This window comes from Telopea speciosissima, chromosome 3 (assembly GCF_018873765.1).
Source record: "Telopea speciosissima isolate NSW1024214 ecotype Mountain lineage chromosome 3, Tspe_v1, whole genome shotgun sequence".
Taxonomy (NCBI): Eukaryota; Viridiplantae; Streptophyta; class Magnoliopsida; order Proteales; family Proteaceae; genus Telopea; species Telopea speciosissima.
This window is the reverse complement of record NC_057918.1, coordinates 42,132,453-42,153,652: the sequence shown is the minus strand read 5'-3', so window position 1 is coordinate 42,153,652 and position 21,200 is coordinate 42,132,453. Positions and strand designations below refer to the sequence as shown.

Here is a 21,200-nt window from a genome sequence, read left to right as displayed (position 1 = left end):
CTTCCCGTGTTCTTGAATCCCGCAATCCGGCCGATACTTTACTTGGGAATTCCACCTTTGTGATTCCTCCCAAAATTTTCAGTTGTGTGTGTTATGCTAGAGACACTAAACCTCATGGCAAATTTGATCCCCGTGGGTTAAGGTGTATTTTCTTGGGTTACTCTCCAACCCAGAAAGGTTAAAAGTGTTACCATGCTCCTTCTCGTCGTACTTTGGTCAGTATGGATGTGGCTTTTCATGGAAGTCTTTCATTTTATCCGTCTACATATCTTCAGGGGGAGAATTCTGGTTCCAGTGAAGATGTGCTTTTGTTTCCTCCCCTTGATGTTCCTCCTGTGGCTGCTGTCCAGCCTCCTGTTCCTCCTGTGGCTGCTGTCCAGCCTCCTTTGGCTGTTGTCCAGCCTCCTTTGGCTGCTGCCCCTTCTTCTGAAGAGACTCCTTTACAAGGGGAGCATGTAGAAAATAATGGTGGTAATGATCCTTGTCAACGGGAGATGACTCCAGTCCAGAGAACCATTAATGAATTTCAGAAGAGAATTGACAACTCTAATATCCTCACCTACAAGAGACACTCCAACAGAGGGCAGCATCAGTCCATTGTGGCACCAATACCTATCCAATTGCCAACCCAGGAGTCAGATCCTCCTCCTCCTTATGGTGAGACCTCTCCTTCTGATCTACCTATTGCTCATCGTAAAGGTACCAGGACTTGCACCCTACATCCCATTTCTCGCTTTGTTTCTTATAGTTCTCTTTCTCCAACTTTTCGTGCATTTGTATCCTCTCTTTCTTCTGTTTCTATTCCTAAAAACTGGCAGGAAACATATACAGATGGAAAGTGGAAGGCAGCTATGTTGGAAGAAATGAGAGCTTTAGAAAAAAACAACACTTGGGATCTTGTACCCCTCCCTCCAGGGGAAAAACCAGTGGGATGTAAGTGGGTGTTTGTGGTCAAACAAAAGATGGATGGGTCTGTGGATCGATATAAGGCACGTTTGGTTGCAAAGGGCTTCACCCAGACATATGGGATTGACTATCAGGAGACTTTTGCCCCTGTTGCAAAATTGAATACAGTTCAGGTTTTGCTATCTTGTACAGTTAATCTTGGATGGGATCTTCAACAAATGGATGTGAAAAATGTCTTCCTAAATGGGGAACTTTGTGAGGAAATATACATGGATATTCCACCAGGTTTTTCTTGTAACAATACTAAAGGCAAAGTATGCAAGTAGAAGCGAACAAATATGGGCTGAAGCAGTCACCTCGAGCTTGGTTTGGTCGTTTCCACAAGGCAATGACATCTGTTGGCTACAAGCAAAGTAATGCTGATCATACTCTCTTTATCAAGAGGGCTAGTGAGAAGCTCAGTGTTCTTATAGTGTATGTGGATGACATTGTGGTTACAGGTAATGATGGGGATGAGATCAGCCAGTTGAAGAGGTTTCTTAGGTAGGAATTTGAGATCAAAGATCTAGGGCCGCTACGATACTTTCTTAGGATTAAGGTTGCCAGATCTTCTAAAGGCATCTTTCTCTTCCAAAGGAAGTATGTCCTAGAATTGTTAACTGAGACTGGTCTGTTAGGATGTCACCTTTTAGATACTCCTATGGCTACTGTTCGTCTCAAAGAAAAAGAGGGTGAACCTGTTGATAAAGGCCGGTATCAACGCCTGGTGGGGAAGCTGATTTATCTCTAACGCACTCGTCCAGACATTGCTGTCATTGTGAGTACTGTGAGTCAGTTCATGCATGACCCCTCTTCTCACATGGAGGTTGTTCTTCGGATTCTTCACTACTTGAAGTCAGCTCCTGGAAAAGGCATTCTTCTGTCTCCTAATGGTCACCTACGGGTAGAGGCATATACCGATGCTGACTGGGGTGGCTCTGCAGATCTGAAGTCTATCTCTGGGTATTGTTCTTTTGCAGGAGGCAATTTGGTCACTTGGTGTAGTAAGAAGCAGAATGTGGTGGCTCGTTCTAGTGCTGAAGCAGAGTTTCGGGCTATGGCACAGAGCATTTGTGAGTTACTTTGGTTGAAAGGCATGCTACAAGATCTTGGTGTTCCTATTCATCTTCCCATGATGTTGTATTGTGATAACAAAGCTGCAATCAGCATTGCACACAACCCGGTACAACATGATCGCACTAAATATGTTGAAGTGGACAGACATTTCTTCAAGGAAAAACTGGAAGAAGGATTGGTTTGTGTTCCCTTTGTGAAGTCTGCTAATCAGGTTGTTGATATCTTAACTAAGGGATTATCTGGGAAATTGTTTCATCCCATTCTAGTCAAGTTGGGCATGATTGATATATTTGCTCCAACTTAAGGGGGAGTGTTAAAACTGTAGGGCTATACTAGTCATTATTTTTATTTTTATGTGGTGTTTAGTCCCACATTGCTAATTTGTATTTTTTTCCTTTCTATTCAATATTATAAATAGAAGAGCCTTGGATGGTCATAGATCATTCAAGCATTATTCTCCAAGACTGTTTTGTTAACATCGGGTCTGCATCGTTACATCAGCAGAACACATTTCTCTAAACCACAAAATCTGTAACGCAGATAGAAAAACTCTAACCCTAGATTTGGGGAGGGTCATGACATCTGCTAAAGATAACCAAGAACTAGAAACTAATATGCAAATAAAGAAATCTGATTTATAATGTGATAGAATACCCAGGAATACAGAACTCAGAATTAAGCTGAGAGGATAATTTCATGATCTCAAACCACAAGTCCAAAACCCTTGAAACTCAAATCAAGTTCTCTTAGGCATCAGAAATTTCAATTAAATCCAGAATCACAATTTTCTCTGATGTTCAGAGGGTTGTGATTCTCCTGATATCAGAACTAGCAGAACAGAGGGTATGGCTGTAGGAAGGAAATAATTGAGAAGTTAGAAACTGTTAACAGAACAGTGGGTTAGAAAGAGAGAATTAGATAATAGAATGTGTTTGATTCATTGATAGGTAAGCCCCTCTATTTATAATAGAGAGGAAAGTTACAAAGGGACTGAAATAGACATAATTACCCCTAACTAGCTGACTCTATAAGAGCAGCAACTTAATCCTAATATCATAAGAATAAATCTACCCCAAATGGACCAGAATACCCCCACAGTATTCTAGATTACATATTCCAACAGAAACTACTATAGAAAACAGTAATGCAGTAGGAAAGTTAGGGATGAAAACTATGACAGAATTGCATGGTTCTAGTATGAAAAAACTAGCAGAAATATCACACATAACCAAGTATAACATAAAGGAAATTGGAACCAGAAATCTGACCTGTTAGATGTGTTTTGTCTAGTGTGAAACTCAAAGGTGGCAGTCACCTGTATGTAGGATGTAGCAAACTTGATAGAAAAAAAATGGCAAATAGAAAAGGTGATGAAAAATGAGATAGAAGCAGCAAACAGTAGAAAAAAGAGTGAAGTTGATGGAAGAGAAAACAAGAGGAAGAATAAGAAGACAGAGCACGCAGCTGATAATCCTGGAAAAACCTATCATGTAACTTAAGAGAATTAAAGCTGTGGGTGATGGAGAGGTGCTTCTGGAGTGTTAAGTGATAGACATATCCCACTAACACTTGGGAAAATTCTATGTGCATGAGCAAAAATGTTTGGCAACAAATAGAACAGATAAAATAAAATAAGTCTAGATAAATGAAAAAGTAGACATGAATGAATAGAAAAGCTAGAAAAGCCATTAAATGAAAATTTTGAGGTGATTAAGGAGAGGCTCAGATAGAAGAAAAGTTGGTCGAGAGGCATTTGCAACGGATGCCATTGAGTGCAATGGTAAGGAAGAGTTAAACGATGCAGATTTAAGGAATTACATACTGTTAGAATAATGTACTCCAGATTACCGTGGGGGTATTCTGGTCTTTTTGGGGTATTATTTATGTTATTTAGTGTATTAAGCTTATATCGGCTATGTGGGTTTAGTCCCACATCGCCTAGCTTAATCTTATTTGTAACTTCCCTCTATTATAAATAGAGGGGCCTTTCTCTCATTAATACAAGTCAATCTAAGCCATTCTTTTATTTTATTTCTTCTCTCAAGCCCACGATTCTACCAACATGGTATCAGAGCTGGTCTGATCTAGGTTAGAGAGAAGGAAAAACCCTATTTTACCCCTTCTTTTCCTCCAATCGATCTCTCCTTCTTCTCCTTTTCCCGGCTTTTCCTCTTTTTTTCTGTTTTTTCTTTTTCTTAAACCTTGTTTAGGGGCAGCACTAATGAGGTAACTACAGAATATCGATGATTTAGTTGCTGCCCCCCTTTCTCTTCTATCGATTTTTATTAAAAAACCCTGCTAGAGTCCCTCTCTGCGATATTGGAGCTGTCCAGAATTTTTTGGAGAACCGATCTTCCACCATTGGAGCTCCCTATGCACCCTTCTCCAGCCCCTTTCTACCCTATTCTATTACCCTAACTTCCCTTTTTCTTTCTCTCCATCTTTTATTGAGTATTCCAACCCCAACCCTAATCGATCTCACCTTGTCAGGGTTTTTTACAAAAACCCTGACTTTTATCGATTTTAGGGTTTCCCTTTTCTGATGCAGCTGAATTTTTGGGGGTGATTCCCTACTACTACAAGCCATACTCGACGTTTCAGTTTATGCTAATTTTTGGAGGGCTGATTACTCCCACTTCAAGGACCAATCGACCTCAATATTGCACCTATCCAAGTTTTTTGAAGACCCCTACCCCAATCGATCTCTTCTTTTCAGGGTTTTCCAAAACCCTGATAAAAATCGATTTGGGCTAGGGATGTTTGCTGCTGTTCTAGTGCTTTGGAGGTGGTTCTACCATTAAATGAGCACTCTCCTACATCAATACATGGCTTGAAGGAGGTCTATTTTTCCTGCAATGGTTGCTACCCCTTGTTTCTGCGATTTTTTGGAAACTCTCCCCTTTGAAGATCAAGTCTCAATCTTACTGGAGATTGATTGTTCACCTTGGAGGTTCCAGTCTAGCAGCCTTGATGAGCATCTATTGCAAGTCTACATCAACAATTACAGCCCCCTTTCCCTATGTCGATCCCAATTTCAGGGTTTCCCAAAACCCTGACTAAAATCGATTTTAGGGTTAGGGTTGTCCTATCAAGCTAATTTTTTGAGGAGAGTCTTATACATATCAGAGAAGTATTCAACATGAATTTCAGCATCATTCATCAGTTCTTTTCTGAAAAAATTCAGGTTCTCACTTATGGCTCGATTTCTTCAATTATCAACCTATTTTTTTATTGGTTCCTATGTGGCTGGCTGCTTCAACTACCTATGGATATGTCTGGTTCTTTATCTTCTATTTGCTGGTTATTTTGAGCTTCACTACCTACATGGCTGGTGTTATTGATTAGCTTCTGTACGCATGACTGGTTGATATGTTATTGCTACTTTTATGTGGAATACTGCTGCCCTATGATTGTGTCTGTGTTTCCTATTATTGGAGATTGAATTACTTTCGTTATGGAAGACTTGAATCTGCTACCCTAGAGATCAGCTAATTTGGGAGTACTACAATGTGTTCCACGATTATTGGTTGCACCTACGAACCTATTCAGTTATGTGAAGCCTTTCGGGTCCATATCCGGCTTACTTTGGAGCTTGGTCCTAGCATTGTTCACTAATTCAGATCTGATCCACCTGTTTGTTGAAGCTTCTTCACTGCATTATTGTTCGGATATCTTCATCAGTCCTATTTCGCATGTGGGAGTTTATACATTGGAGTTTTGCACACTTGTTCTACCTTGTTTGAAGATTGCTCAAGCCTTGAAGCATGGTGTTTTTCTTCCTTCACATCAGATCTGTATACTTCTCAGATTTGAATATTGGAGTTAGGAGTTTCTCCCCGGCAGGGGTTTCCATCAAAAGTGTTTGTTTGATCGATGGAAGATGGTTAGAACTATATATGTTGTATAATTTACTCCTACTTCATTATCCCACTGCTGTTTTTTCCTTCACCACCACCCAAAACATACCTTTGGCATTCCCCATAACCACCTTGGAAATTACTGGTATTCTCTACCTTACCATTACTTCCTTTTCCATTACCCTTGGCAGCCATTGTAGAATTCTAGAATGTTATGTTTTGCCCTATCTCTCTTATGTCCACGTGCACTACACGTGAGGGGGGGAATATATATAGTATACCTATAGTATACCTGCAGCCATTGCAGAGAGCAGAACATGCAGGGACACTTGATGCAAAACATAGAAGGTCAGAAATTTCATCATTGCCAATGGGTATCTACTTAGTTATTGGATTAAAATTTGTCATAAGGGGGAGGTTGGCTGGCCTTAAAGTTTGAAGATATTCCATATGAGGTTCTACAGTTTGGTTGTTTGTTTGTTTCATTGCTTGATCTTTCTGCTGCTTGACTCATTTGCAGCTACCCTAATTACTTATCTTCAGGATTATAATTCAGAGATTCATCACTGGACAGCAATAGAAGATTGGTGAAAGCTGCCTTTTTGGAAAACATTCCAGTCCTGTTTTGCTGATCAAGTCTGTCCAAGTTTGAAGGTCTTTTTTTCAAGTTCTTGAAGATCTATTTGGGAGCTGCATTCATTTTGGAGCTAGATTCTGTTACAATTTATTTTTCTCATTTTATTCAAGTTGGGCATTAGTACCTTGTATGTGCCAACTTGAGGGGGAGTGTTAGCATTGTTATGGAGAGAGTTTTTTTTCTTTAAGAGTTTTTTTCTTTAGTTCAAGCTGGATCTTCTTCCTTTAGTATTTGTATAATCCAGCTTGAGGGGGAGTGTTAGAATAATGTACTCCAAAATACCGTGGGGGTATTCTGGTCTTTTTGGGGTATTATTTATGTTATTTAGTGTATTAAGCTTATATCGGCTATGTGGGTTTAGTCCCACATCGCCTAGCTTAATCTTATTTGTAACTTCCCTCTATTATAAATAGAGGGGCCTTTCTCTCATTAATACAAGTCATTCTAAGCCATTCTTTTATTTTATTTCTTCTCTCAAGCCCATGATTCTACCAACACATACACCTCCCTAGGGAGGTAAAAGGTAACAAAGAGAAATTACAGTATAAGACAACTAGACAATGAGCTAGTTCCAAAAGTTCCCTTATTACATAAACTCTAACACTCCAATTAAAGCTCGAGAATAAATGTCATGCATCCCAAGCTTGCATAATAGGGTACCGAATTTGTATTAGCATTCATCTTAACTATGTTCATATATGCCTATAGTACTCCGACAACTACCTTGCACTCTCCAACAGCCCAAAATTTTCAAAGCTCTGATTTGCCACATGGCAAACTCTGGTAAGCTGAAACTTGACACGTGAGTAGGTTACCTAGGAGTCTACCTGTCCAGAAAATTTGGGCCCATCATGGAGCTGGGCTCCCCAAAAGAAGTGCAACAAATTCCCCATTTCAAAATGAAAATTCAAGGACAGTTGAGAGGGGAGTGGACCCTTTAGAACTACTGACTTTATCAAGCAGGAAAATTTTAAACCTACTACGTCTCTAATACCATAATATAGGATCTTTTGAAACAGTTGGGTTTTCTTTCAGCTTTGACAGAGAAAACAAGGAACTAGAATTTCTGAAACATTAATTGTTGAGAATAAGCAAATTTCACAAAGGAATACATAGTAGTCATCAATAACCTGTACTCCAAGAGAGAATCAATGAGACATTCAACCTTCGGAGTTAAAAAGCCAGCATCTATATTTGCTCTAATATTACCTCCAATAGACCATTCTGCACCTACACAGTGAAAGGACAAATTCTGAGCAACCAAACTCATTGTTCTTTTGTTTGGAAGGGTGAAGGGGTGGGAAAGTAAATCCACAGGAACTTCAGGAAATAAAGAATAAAACTGACAAAGCCAAGAAAGTCTGAAAGTACTTGGAATATATGTCGAGAACAACTGGAATACTTCTAGATTGAAAATTCTCACAACCCTGTTACCAATCCCATCCTTTCTTGGCAGCCAGGGGAAAATTTCAATTTCAGTACATGAAAAAGATTCAGAAGCCTATCATTTGAAAAACAGAAAATATGAGTTACAAAAAGAAAATACTTCCGTTTCTGAAAAAGAGAATTATAGCCTAACAAGCCATACAATAAAATTATGTACCTTTAAGGCCAACCAAATACCCAACTCAGTAATACAGTACAAAAAAGTTGCACAAAGTTTGGAGATCTTCTTTGAAAGAGATTCTTCGAGGCAATCACCGAGATGCAATTCTTTCAGAGACTGCAAATGCTAAAAAACCAGAACTATAATCAATGCACTATAGAAGACCTACACATCTGTTTATATAAGACAGAATCATAAAAACCAGAAACATAATATGATGGTATTTGCATGTGTGATTCCTTGAACCAAAAATCACCGGAGTTTAAACATAGTTATAACTTAGCAGATCGGCCTTGATTTGGGCCTCAGAGTTCAAATCTAATAAGAAACTATGTACACTTGAGTCCAAACGCACAAATTAAGGTGAAGCATATAGTTCAAAATGATTATATGCAATTCCAGGGGAGATAAAGCAGGTAATTCCATGATTCAGCAAAGTTGACCAGTTCCAACATAAATTATGTAGATGATAAAGCCCTAATCCTAGATTTAGTAGTTAAGATAATTGAGATTGAATCTCCTAATAATGGCCTTGATGCAGGAAAAGCACAAAGAAAGACACTTATTTTATTTATATGAGCCTTGGTCAAGATTATATACTGCAACTCCAAAATCCGAATGAAACTAGGACTGTACAACTAATTCGACTCACATCTCTTAACACCACTACTAAGAAAACTTAGGTCACATGGTTCTAACTTCTGTCCATATTATAGTCTCATTACCCAATCCATGGCTCAAATAAACCAAAATAAGGCTAATATTATGTATCTTGACTGCATCAATAAATCAGTCACTTCACCATGTGGTTTCAACACTGAGGCCCCCATGATAAACTTCATGTATTTCATAGTTACCTCAAGCTGTTAGTAGGTCATATGGATGCATAACATCAACATACATCTGAAATAAAAGGTCTGATTCAAGTACTTCACTCAAAAGTAATAACAGACAAATTTTCAGAAATAATAGCTGAGTTCAACATTAAAAATGCCAAACTCTTAAAGTCATTTCTCTTCTCCACAATAAGTACAGAACATTAAGTTGTTTGCTATGTCCAAGGAGAACACAAAGTTAAAACCTTAATGAGATATAAAAATATCCAAAGATGAAGAACGAAAATTAAGGCTTGTCCTTACTATTTGACATCCCTGTCAATGGAAAACTCGACTATTTTCATTACAATTGGAAAAGCAAAGAAGAATAACAGATCCCTAAAGAAAATATTTTAAAAAAAAAAACTAAGGATCTCAAAATAAAGATAACTTACCTTGTTCTGTAATCCCTCCAACCAACGAGATAAGTGCACAATTTGGGGGCACTGAATGTCCACATGTTTATAAAACTTCAGCTTTGGAGTTGAAAATGGTATAAACTCAGCCAGTACCGATTCATTAGCAACAGTATACACCTTCAACCCAAAAGAGGGTTACGTTAACACCAGTAATTAATATAACAGGTCCAAGGATAGACATTATGATTGTTAAAGAATGAACCAACAAATGGTTAAAAGAGGATTGGAAGGTGGGGAAATGGAACAAAGCAGCCATGTAAGTAGTAAAACAAGTACAATATGAACTATTCAGTGTTTGTAAGCAGTAAAGCAAAGACTAGAAACCTACCATTTTCAATCCCTATTTACACTTAGTAGTAGCAAAAAACACTTTAATATAAATGATGGGTGTTTCAGGATTTTTATTTTCTTTTTTATTTTTTTTTGGGGGGGGGGGGTTTGAATAAAGAATTCATTACAAAAGAGAAAGGAGAAACAGGGGGGCCCTTAAGAGGAGGAAGAAAATAAAAACAACAAAGCCGACTAGGCTAAGCCACTGCCATCAAGCAACAGAAGAGGAGGCCTGTAGAATGGAAGGAGAAAGATCCCAAGATACAACAATATGCCTGTTCCTTCGGGAATCAATACAACAAGAGGAGACAGAAAAAAGCTTGTTTCTGATCTCAAAGGAGATGGCGTCCCAAATCTTCTGGAAGGATCCTGAAGTGGAGGACCATTTCCAGAGATTCCTCTCCATCAACAAATATTCATTGCGGCACTGAAAGCAAGCTTACCCACCATATCATAAATTGAAGTACCAACAAAGGTCATGTCCAACCAAATCCAGTCCCTCTAGAAGGGAAGGATCCTTCGACTTCTTGGGCAACATTCGGCAAGCACCCCTTGCACTGAAAGCAAGATTATCCACCATATCACAAATTGAAGTACCGGCAAAGGTCATGTCCACCCAAATCCAGTTCCTCTAGAAGGGAAGGATCCTTCGACTTCTTGGGCAACATTTGGCAAACACCACTTTCCAAATAAAAGGGAAAAGGGGCAAGCAAAGAAAAGATGATCTATTTCTTCCGCAACAAGGATGTGGCAGTGGATGAGGAAAGACTGCATTGGGAGGCAGTTAGATAGGGTGCGTCAGACTGTGAAGCAGTGGCGGTAAATGTGGTTTTTGAACCATACGAGCTAACATAGAAAGTCATTCATCCGCTTTTCAAGCATTGAAAGAAGACCTAGAGTGGCCGGATAATCCATTTCATTAAAAAATACATTTTGCAAAGTAAGGAAAGAAAGCACCCTTTGGGCTACCATTGCTAGGCTGAGAGCCAAGACTTTGAGTGATCCTATCAACGCCATGTATTTGAAGAAATGTTACCCGCAAGTTCAAGTTCAAATGGGGAAGCTGGTTTTTGAACCATACGAGCTTGTGCCAAGGAGATAAGATGTCACGAGAGCTGATTAGGTCCTAGGCAGCTTTGGAGCTAAAAAGAGTAGTATACTTCTCTCAGCCGCCGGCCGGCAAAGGAAGAACATAGGGCTTTTCATTTCGTTTATAATGAATAATATGTGATTGAATCTCGGAAGTATAAAACTCCTTCCTTGTATCTGAAGTAACAGGAGACCAAATTACATTGTCACTGACTCATCCCTACCTTGGTGCCTTCTAGGAATGGAAGGCAGGGCATTCCATACTACAGAAAGCAGGAGGAGAAATTAGCCGGAAGGCCCAATCACCATTTTTAATGAGAGATGGCTCTAGCACCGATGGAGTGAAGGAGAGACTACCCATAGGATGCCAATTGTCAACCCAAAGTGAGGTGGTGTCACCATCATCAATTGGTGAAGAAATGGGCATGATAACAGTAGGCCTATGCTTCAGAATCTTCCGCCATACCCAAGATGCATCTGATGAGGTAGGGACAATCCAAAGAGAATTGGAGTGGAGAAGGACAGAGAGGACCTAATCACCTAATCAACCCCACATACTTTTCTTCTCAGATGTAACCTTCCAAAACAACTTGACAATACCTACTGAATTGACTTCTTTGATTCTACGTAATACAAGGCCTCCCTCGTTCTAGGGGAGGCAAACATAGGCCCAGCTGATAGGATGGAGAAATCCTTTTCAAAGGAAAGCTTCCATAAGAGACTCAAACTCTTTGATGATGGACTAAGGCAGACCAAATATACTAGACCAATAAATATAGGAAGACTAAAGAACTGATCGGATCAGAACCAGGCAGCCCGCATAAGACAGAAGCTTGCGTTTCCAAAGTTGAAGCCTTTACTCCTTGTGAATGTATTGGTCACAGGGATCTATCATTCATAGAGAAATCCTTGATAGTGTTATTATTGCTTCTTAATGTAAAGGTCATATTATTGGAAGTTGGGAAGGAAAGGGATTCAATTGACCTACAAAACTGATATAGGAAATACTTAAATCGTGAGTAAATAGTAATGTAGCTCTAAATAGGAGGGAATCCTACTAGAGGCCAGGTGATTGATGGTTCTAAAACTAGTCAGGCGATTGGGGCAGAAGTAGGCTGATTCTTAGGTAAGGGGAATGAATGAATGTGATATATGATAATGATGGGCGGGTCTAAAGGAAGCTAATGGTATAGGTTTTAAATAGGTTTACACAAAAAAATAAAATTCTGAAATTCTAGGGTTTCGGGTTTTAGAATTTTGGTCAAATTTAGGGTTTTGAGTGGGATCTAAGGGCTGGGGCTGAGGTCGAGTTTTCTAAAAAGGGAGGGGGATGTTCGACTGTAATATGAAGGTTTTCTGATGGCTGAATTGGGTTTTACAGAATTTAGGGTGTTTTTGGGTTTTATGTGAAAGGGGAATCAAGGTTTGAGTGATGGGATGGAACAGTAGCTTGGATCGAGTATAGGGGGTGTTGAGGAGAAGCTGTGGTCAAAGAATGAGAGGATTCTGATGAGGGAACAGGTCTGGACAGAGTTAAGACTAACTAGGGTTTGTGGGAATTCGAATTAAAAATAAAGGGACCTATTGGAGGGAAGATGCTGGTTAGAATTTAAAGGATTCAATAAAATAAAGGGGGAATGATGGGGATGGACTGTAGAGGGCTAGGAGAAGAAGGGAATGACTGTAATTAAATAAATAACTTACTTGTTGAAGGAGTTCTTCAATGGAGGCAGCATATATGTGATAGAAGGATAAACCCACCTTCCAGCTGAAGAAGATACTCCCAGCCGTCATGCTGTAAGGAGTCAATTGGATTCCACCAATCCCTTTCCACCTTGATGTCCACAAGGATGCACACACTCACAAGGCAGCAAAGAGCAGCAGCACTGGCAGCCAACGAGTTCTTTTTTGAAACTTTAAAACTTTGGGGGAGCCTCCCATGATTTCTAATTTTATAATAGAGGGCTAATGCCAAATCCTAGTACAATCTAACCTCTCCCTAGATAAATCATGGAAGGCAAGGAATCAAAATTAAAACTAATAACTTAAAACAGTATTTTGACCTATCTACCCCTAATAACTTAAATTAAAAGACACTTAGCTAAATAACTTAAATTGATCCAATTGAACCAATTGGATGCAACCAATTTTGAACCGGTTCAATTAAAAACATAAAATTAAGACTTATGGCTAATCCTGTATGCAACCTATACACCCCTATTCCAGGCCCATTAAAGTGGCCTATTACATAGAAAACCCTTGGGATCAAAGGCCCAACATATATATCCCAACCCTAGACTTATTCCTAATAAAAGAAGCCCAGTTTGGTGATAATTCTGCATCAAATAGATTTGATTTATTAAATTGTGAAGGAGCATGAAAGAGAAGTGGATGTATTTGACATTTGGTAAACATTTCCATGTCAAAAGATGCTTTCTTTGTACTGCCAAATGAAGCTACAACAAAGGATTCAGATCAAGTATGGAGGATAGAGTAGGCAATCTGTTATCTCCCCTACTTTTTTTTTTTTTTTTTTTTTTTGGCAAGGGGTTAGAGCAATCACAGTTTCCCAAGGCAACGCCCAGACATCGTGGCATATTTTCTGGGCCAAGGCAACAACACGCCTAACTTGAAGTAAGAAAGGCCACAGCCTTTGCCACCTGTCAACTTGAGCGCCATCCCTCCCCCCTCCATTGTGGCCTGGGCGGGCGCTTTTCTTCTTCTTCTTCTTCCTATGTGTTTTGAGATTTAAAAAAAAAACAAAAACAAAACAGCTACATCACATAAGTTCACGAGTATAGATTTAGATGGTGCTATTATGTATGCCAATATTTTTTAACTGCAACATATAAAATTCATAAGTATAAATTGATGATTATCACAACTATTGTTCAACTTCCCACTTTCTGGTGTTATTATGTATGCCAATTCACAGAGGAACGTAAAATAAATATGTTTATATTACATGAGTTTTTTGACATTTCACATTTATTTATGTTTTACTGCGTTGTTTTTTTATGAATACGCTTATGTTATATCCTACGCTTTATTTATTATATGCTGGTTTTCTCATATTAAATCATTATTAGCATAATTATATCATATTGCATACATATGGTTTCTATGTTATAATATATAGAATTACACACAGGGACCAATGAGAGCGAATGCAGGGGCATGAACATGGATGGAATTTTTAATTTAAATAAGGGCAGGGTGGTAATTTCACACGCTGGTGTGTCTGGACGCAGAGCCACGTGACCAGGCAGCGTTCTGTTTCCTTTATACATTATATATACAAAAATATTTATAATACACCTAGGGAACCTAAGCGGGTGCCTTGTCACCTAGCCCCTACACTGCCTTGGATCACCTATGTTGGTGATGTGGCCAGATGCCCTCATCCATCTCCCCTATGGAATAGGCAAATGACAGTAACTGAATGGAGAGTTGGGGGCAGATTCACGTTGTTGAAAAGAGCCATTGTTCTCTCCAACAATGGCTCCTTGGACTTCCTATAATATCAAGGGATTGGGAGTTGGAAAATCTTATCCACAACAAACATAAGAGGATCCCCACTCACCCCAGCACAAAAACCAACTCCTGCTCAACGAATCATCACAAAGCGCCCTGCCAACTATTAGTGGAATGTTTTGGTTCTCTAGGAAAATGTGCAACTGGTTGAGGAAATGAACATATAGGTTAACAGAGGTTTCATGCTTCCAGGATGCAGATGATAGTCAGTCATTTTATGTCCTCAAAGTGGTAAATCAGCATATTTGGTGCAAACATGAGAAACTCTGAGGCAGTACGTGCTCTAGTAGTAAGTGTTTCAAGATCTCAATGTTTGGACTTGCAGATGATGACATGGATGTGGTAGAAGTAGCAGCAAGTTTTGGGTGTATAATGGTATATGCCTCCCAGCTTGCGATACTGAAGAATTGCAATATTTTGACCGAAATTCGCTGGCGAAATTTCGATCGTGTTTCGGATCTCAGTATCATTTTCGGTCAAACCCTTTGTATAAAATGCAAGGTTTTGATAGAAACTTTGTAGTTTCGACAAAATTTTGACCATGTTTAGCACTTTGGTATCTGTTTAGAACCGTGGGTTAGGAATATTATCACTTTACTTTAAGTTACTTTAGGGTTTTATTAGTTTCCCTCTGTTACAATTTTGACTATGTCACGATCTCTCTCTGCCGCGACCCCTACTTGGTTGCTACACCGCATCCCGCCAGTCTCCTTTGCCAATGCCGCTGCAAATCCCCTATTTGCCATGCCTTCCCGGCTTTCCTTGCCTCTGCACTCGCCCGCCTCGACCCCACGGTCGCTGCGCCTCCTTGCCGGCCTCTTCCTTGTCTATGCCTCCATAACCTACCTGGTTGTTGCGCCTCTACCGCAGGTGTTGCCTTTGTGTCCCGACCCATCTGGTCGCCTTGCCTCTACACCAGCCTCTCCGCAGCCGGTGTTGCCACCTCTTATTCCCTTTTTTGTTGTTGCCACTAAACCCTCTTTTCCTCGTTACCATAGGCGACAACAATACGAGTACCCTCTCCTCTAGCACAACTACTGGCCACCCACTTGGTCGATCAAGTAATACTGGGCATCACACTCTCCAACCAGGCCCCATCAAACTGAGCAGCCAGAATTATCTTACCTGGTCCCAGGCATGTCTTCTTACATTCCATGGATACAACTATTTGGGCCTCATTTCAGGAAACACACCTAAGCCAGCTGATCCTAGTGCCGCTTCTACATGGTTCTCTAACGATTAATTCGATGGAGCCCTCTATCAGTCCCAGTTTTGGGCATTTGGGCCTCGAAACTAACAACCGAAATCTTCCAAGTTCCGACCAAAATTTCGCAGTTTCACAAAAATATTCAGTTTTGGGCCTAGTCGAAACCCAGCTCGAAACCGAAACCTTAAACCTTGGTTGTGAAGCTTAACCTAACAACCTCCGACTCACTTGGTCATCCCAATGAGGAACCCCAGATGTTAGTTTATACATTATTGACTGTAATGGAGCATTCATGGTTACAGAACAAAGGTGCAGTTGGTTTGGATAATTAGAGATATCAAGAACCTCTTTGATGTAGGAGGTAACTGCAAATATGCTTTGTAGGCTCTTTACATGGAGAGCCATTCTATAAAGGAGGCTCTGTTGTACAAGAGCAAGATGGGTCTCCATTCTGTTGGAGTTAGGTCGGATACAAAATCATTCATTCAGTATTTAAACAAACAAGTGTTTGGACTCTGCCTATGGGAATTGGGAAGTTAGTAATACACAGGTACAAATTCTAGAGTTAAAGAACTAGTTTAATGTCTGTTCATTTCCATATATTAGTAGGTCCACTAATGTTGAAGCTCACAATGTTGCTATGATCTGTACGAAATCTTCTGAGTTTATGTCTAGTTTGATAAGTCTAACTGTGTACCTCTGATTGAAACTAATGGTTTAATACAAGTAGATGTCTGTTTTGCCATAAGAAATTTAGTAGGGCATCCCATTCAATGTGAATACATATATGTAGTAAAAATGTATTTAACCACCTAATAATAAAGTAGATTTACACAACCTTTGAATTCATAAGACTCTCCAACTCCAGAATTTGCTTCCCAAAGACGAATGGCAAGTCTGGGCCTACATCAAAAGAATAAATAAGTGTGCACATATTCTCATACAGATTATGTAGTGAGAGCTTTACAATAATAATGAATGTAATGGTGGCGATGGGTCGCTGTTTACCCACCTTACCCAACCTTAGTTTAAAGTGCAAGCGTAGGGACGTCATATCCAATAAGAAATCAGAGAGGCTAATAGGGTAAAAGACAAGAATTAATGGTTAAAAGAACATTGTTGAGGCTTTATCTGCCTTACCAGTTCACCCTCTGAGTAAAGACGCAACCTTGCCCACCCACACAACCCCCCCCCCCCCCCAAAAAAAAAAAAAAATAAAAGACTAAATTAAGGCCATCACCCAATCCTACCCTCCATTTTAGCACCCCTAATCTGATGCTAATGCTACATCCCAAGTCCAAACTACCATGACCAAAAGGAATTGATTAAAGAAACTAGGAAAATAAGAACGCAAACTAGCCAACAAAGAGTTCCTACCTTTTGACTTTATAGGAGAAGCAGTCATCCCAAATATTCTGGGAAGTTCTGTAGCATTAGAATGTAAATCCCTGTGATAGAACTCCTGCACAACACATTCATCCACCATGCAACCACAATTTTGGTAAGTACACATATTAAGAACAAGTCATATATCAAAGTAAAAAATAAAAATAATTAATACTAGGAAAAAATCAGCAGACTTTAGAAAGGAAGAAGCAAAGCAAGAGATATGTATTCATTACTATTCAAAAGAAGTACACAGTAATAATATTCTGAACTATCTGAAATTTCATAAACACTGTGAATCACAAGTTTGTGAGTGAATCAGTGGTTTGACACTGTTTTCTTCAGCTTTTCTAATCAATCAATTTAACTAACTTAAATGGTTACGAAGTCAAACCTAGCTAGCATGCACAGGCTTCTTTTTCAATGTTCACTTATTCTCCCTTCCCTTCTTGTCAGTTTGACTTTTCTTGTTCTGGATGTTAGAGTTCATGTAATAAGGGTATTTAGGGTACTTCGATATTATCTTGTATTGAATTTTTCCTTTTTGCCCCCTTAGGCTACCTTATGTTAGTATGGGGGCATTTCTGTAATCATGGAACTACATCTTGGTCGAAACTTTCGACCGAGATTTCTCGGTATCGCAGCTGACCGATACCAAGTTTCGACCAGTTTTTACCCAGTTTCATCCATATTTTGGTAATTTCACAAGTTTTGACCTGAACACCTATAAAAATTTATCCCCCTCGAAACTTGAAAAAACCTGGCACAAAACCAGTGTTGTGATTCTTGATGGATGGGTCATTAACATGTTAAACACATTACACATTACTTTTAGGGTTTTATTAATATACCCTTTTAGGGTTGTAATCCAAGGTTCAAAAACTCGTCTCCACCAGCCATCTTGACATTACTTTTAGGGTTTTATTAATATACCCATTTAGGGTTGTAATCCAAGGTTCAAAAACTCGTCTCGACCAGCCATCTTGACTAGACAAAGATGGACTAGATCATGAGGTCTGGGCAAGTTTGTGCATTTTTTTCTTTTTTCGGAATGATGTTTCGGTGGGAAAATGGCCATAGTTGCCTTCAAAACTTTAAGGGAAGCTAGTTTTAGGTTTAATAAACATATTTAAATCTTCAAATTGGAAAAAAAAAAAAAAAAAAAAAACCAAATTTGGTGTTTTTGATTTGCACCCTTGGAGTAAACGTCGATCCCTTAGTGCAATATTGTCTATTCTACACATTGTTTGAGTGATAGGCATGATTAGCAGTAAATTATGCAATAATGGATGAAGACACATAATATTGAATAATTATCTAAGAAATAGTTAAAGACTTGAAGTTTATACTACAAACTACAGTGAACAATAATACATAAGTTATAGACACCATTCTCCCAAGTCCCAAGTACATAGAACAATAATAAATCAGTCACAGACACCCTAGTCTTCCATGTCCCAAGTCTCCCAACTCCCAACAAGTGACTGCCTACTAATATGAACTATGACGTGTTGGTTCGAGTCCACTCATGGTCCGATGGAGATTACGTGCATTGTCCTTTGTCTGCATGACATATGAATGCCATGTCATAGTGTTCAAGAATAAACGAAAGTACTTGAAACCAGGCTCGAAACCGAAACCTTAAACCTTGGTTATGAAGCTTAACCTAACAACCTCCGACTCACTTGGTCATCCCAATGAGGAACCCCAAATGTTAGCTTATACATTATTAACTGTGATGGAGCATTCATGGTTACAAAACAAAGGTGCAGTTGGTTGGACAATCAGAGATATCAAGAACCTCTTTGATGTAGGAGGTAACTGCAAATATGCTTCGATCTTCTTATTCCAACTTAAATATTATCAGTGTTACTCCATTTATGCTAATCCATTCAAATATTCGGGGCCCTGCCCGTTGTACTTTTACTTCTGGGTATAAGTGGTTTGCTTCTTTTATTGATTGTCATACCCATTGTACTAGGCTTTATTTTTTTTTATTTTTTTTTGGGTGAACAAAACTTCAGTAACCAAAGAAAGAGCCCGAAAAGGGGATACAGGGAGAAAGGCTAAAAAACAGAGGAAAGAGGAGCAAGTTAAGAAAAACAAATTTACAAATCCCAAAGGGTGAGATTCCGAGAAGATACAATGTGCCTATTTCCAGGGGAGTCAATAAAGCACAACGGGACTGCCGATAGCCTGTGTTTTATGTCAAAGGAGATAGACTCCCAAATCTGATGAAAGGATCTAGAGTTGGTAGTTCATCTTCTAAGGTTATGCTCGAGCGATATATAATGTATAGTAGCACTAAAGGCCAATTTCCCCACACGGTCACATAAGATGGAGCCTCCAAAGGTCATGTCAACCCAAATCCATTCTCTATGGAATGGAAGAATCCGCCGATGGACCGGCCAGCAGCGAGAGAGGAGCCTTGACCAGATCTTCAAGGAGAATGGGCATTTAAAGAACAAGTGATCAACATTTTAAGCCCATTCCAGCAAAGGATGCTGCAGAGGCACAGGAATGTGCCTACGAATGTGGAAATCTTGCGTGGGAAGACAATAGTAAAGAGCACGCCAAAGGGTGAAGCTATGACGAGGGATGTAGCTTGGAAACCAAACAACTTTGCACCAGGTAACAACTTCAACACAAGTTCTGATAAGGTTCCAAGCGGACTTCAAACTGAACAAACCCGACGGGGAAGCTTCCCAAGAGATTATGTCACCTCTTCCATTAGTAGACCTGTGGATATTTGGGAGAGAAGCCCATATGAGATCAAGGGGGGGGGGGGGAGGGGAATGGAGGATCCCAGGTATACACCCTAATGATATAGGTCTTGGCAGAGTCACCCACCCTGTCAAAGGTCTTGGAGACACTATCTCAAATGGCCTTGGCAGTTTCCTTTCGCATAAATCTTCTCCCAATCTCGGGCTTCATCTAGAAAATCAGCCAAGTCATGACTATGGAATTTTCGGTCTCCCATTTCTGTTAGGCAGGATCACCAAGCTCTGGTGTTGTAATAGCACCAGTAATATATCCAAGTTTCCCTTTGCTCCTAAAGAAAAGCTTCACAGAGTGAGCCGAGTCCAAGTAGTTGGTGTTATGAAGCTTCACAATGGAGATCTGTGTATGTGGGTTCTCAAAAACTAACTGCATGGCTACCAGAGTGAGCTGTGAATAAGCCAAACTAAGCCCAGAGACATCCGAATCAGACATAGTGTCGAAAAAATGGAACTTAACCATAAACAGAGGTATCCAAACCAAGTGGGGAGTACACGCTCAACCCAAATATGCAGTTCAACACAAGAAAAAAGTCCCAGCTAAGAAAAAACAAACACCAACTTTGATAAATCTCCATTTAGACCCTCTAAAGAGTAGCATCAACTCAAACCAACTCAAAGAGTCCAAACAAGGCATTCTATAGCCATTTCACAACCACAAACATCATACATTGCATTCCCAATGCAAGAAAAAAAAAGAAAGAAACCATATTGGTTTACATGGCAGATTCCATGAGAAGTGGTATTGCTCCAACAGCTTCTTCAATCATCAAAAAGGGACATATGGAGCATAAAAGGGACCATTGGGAGATTCTAGAGGTCCATACCAAGACCCAAACACTTTCCGAGAGAGAGAAAGAGGTAATGCAACAAAGAGCTGGCAATAACCCTAGGAGCAGCTGGAGGTAACTTGAGATGCTTCAAAACTTCATGTGGGCTTCAAGGTAGCTCAAATATCAACTTGAAATCTTCAAATATGTTGTATATGAAACCTATTTAATACTTCTTCAAGTGTTTCACATAGCAGCCTCCTCCTTGGAATCCTTTGTGCCCTAGGATTCCAAAGAGAGGAAAAAGAGAAGCAAGAAGGGAAATACGACTCTCAAACCTAAGAGCTTTGATACCAAGTTGGATTTTAGGTAGTAAATGCAAGTAAGAGAAGGAGAAAAAGATGAAGGAGGAAGAGAGAAGGAGGAGAAGAAGAAGAAGAAGACAAGAGAATAGAGAAGGGAAGAGTTCAGTGGTAATGTGTTGTGTTGGAGTGTTTACTACACCACATCTATAATAATCCATTGTTAACAAGAAAGAAATTATATACACCTACCTAGGGAGGTAAAAGGTAAAAAAGGAGAAAATACAATATAAAGCAACTAGACAAAAGACTAGTTCCTAAAGTACCATTATTACGTGAACTCTAACAAACATTGTCTTTCCTCTTATCCTTATTATGGTAATAGATCC

General features: G+C 39.5%; 1 protein-coding gene across 1 annotated transcript in view; it reads right to left on the bottom strand.

The window, feature by feature from the left end:
• The window catches only part of LOC122655184 (endoribonuclease Dicer homolog 2), a 168,160-nt gene that overhangs the window by 118,926 nt on the left and 28,034 nt on the right, over positions 1-21,200 (bottom strand). The window contains exons 5-10 of the mRNA XM_043849399.1: positions 16,954-17,038; positions 16,415-16,479; positions 9,393-9,533; positions 8,120-8,248; positions 7,888-8,017; positions 7,647-7,746 (exon numbers count right to left, since the gene is read on the bottom strand). Of these exons, the coding sequence (XP_043705334.1) occupies positions 7,647-7,746; positions 7,888-8,017; positions 8,120-8,248; positions 9,393-9,533; positions 16,415-16,479; positions 16,954-17,038 (650 nt within the window). The remainder of the gene's footprint in view (positions 1-7,646; positions 7,747-7,887; positions 8,018-8,119; positions 8,249-9,392; positions 9,534-16,414; positions 16,480-16,953; positions 17,039-21,200) is intronic.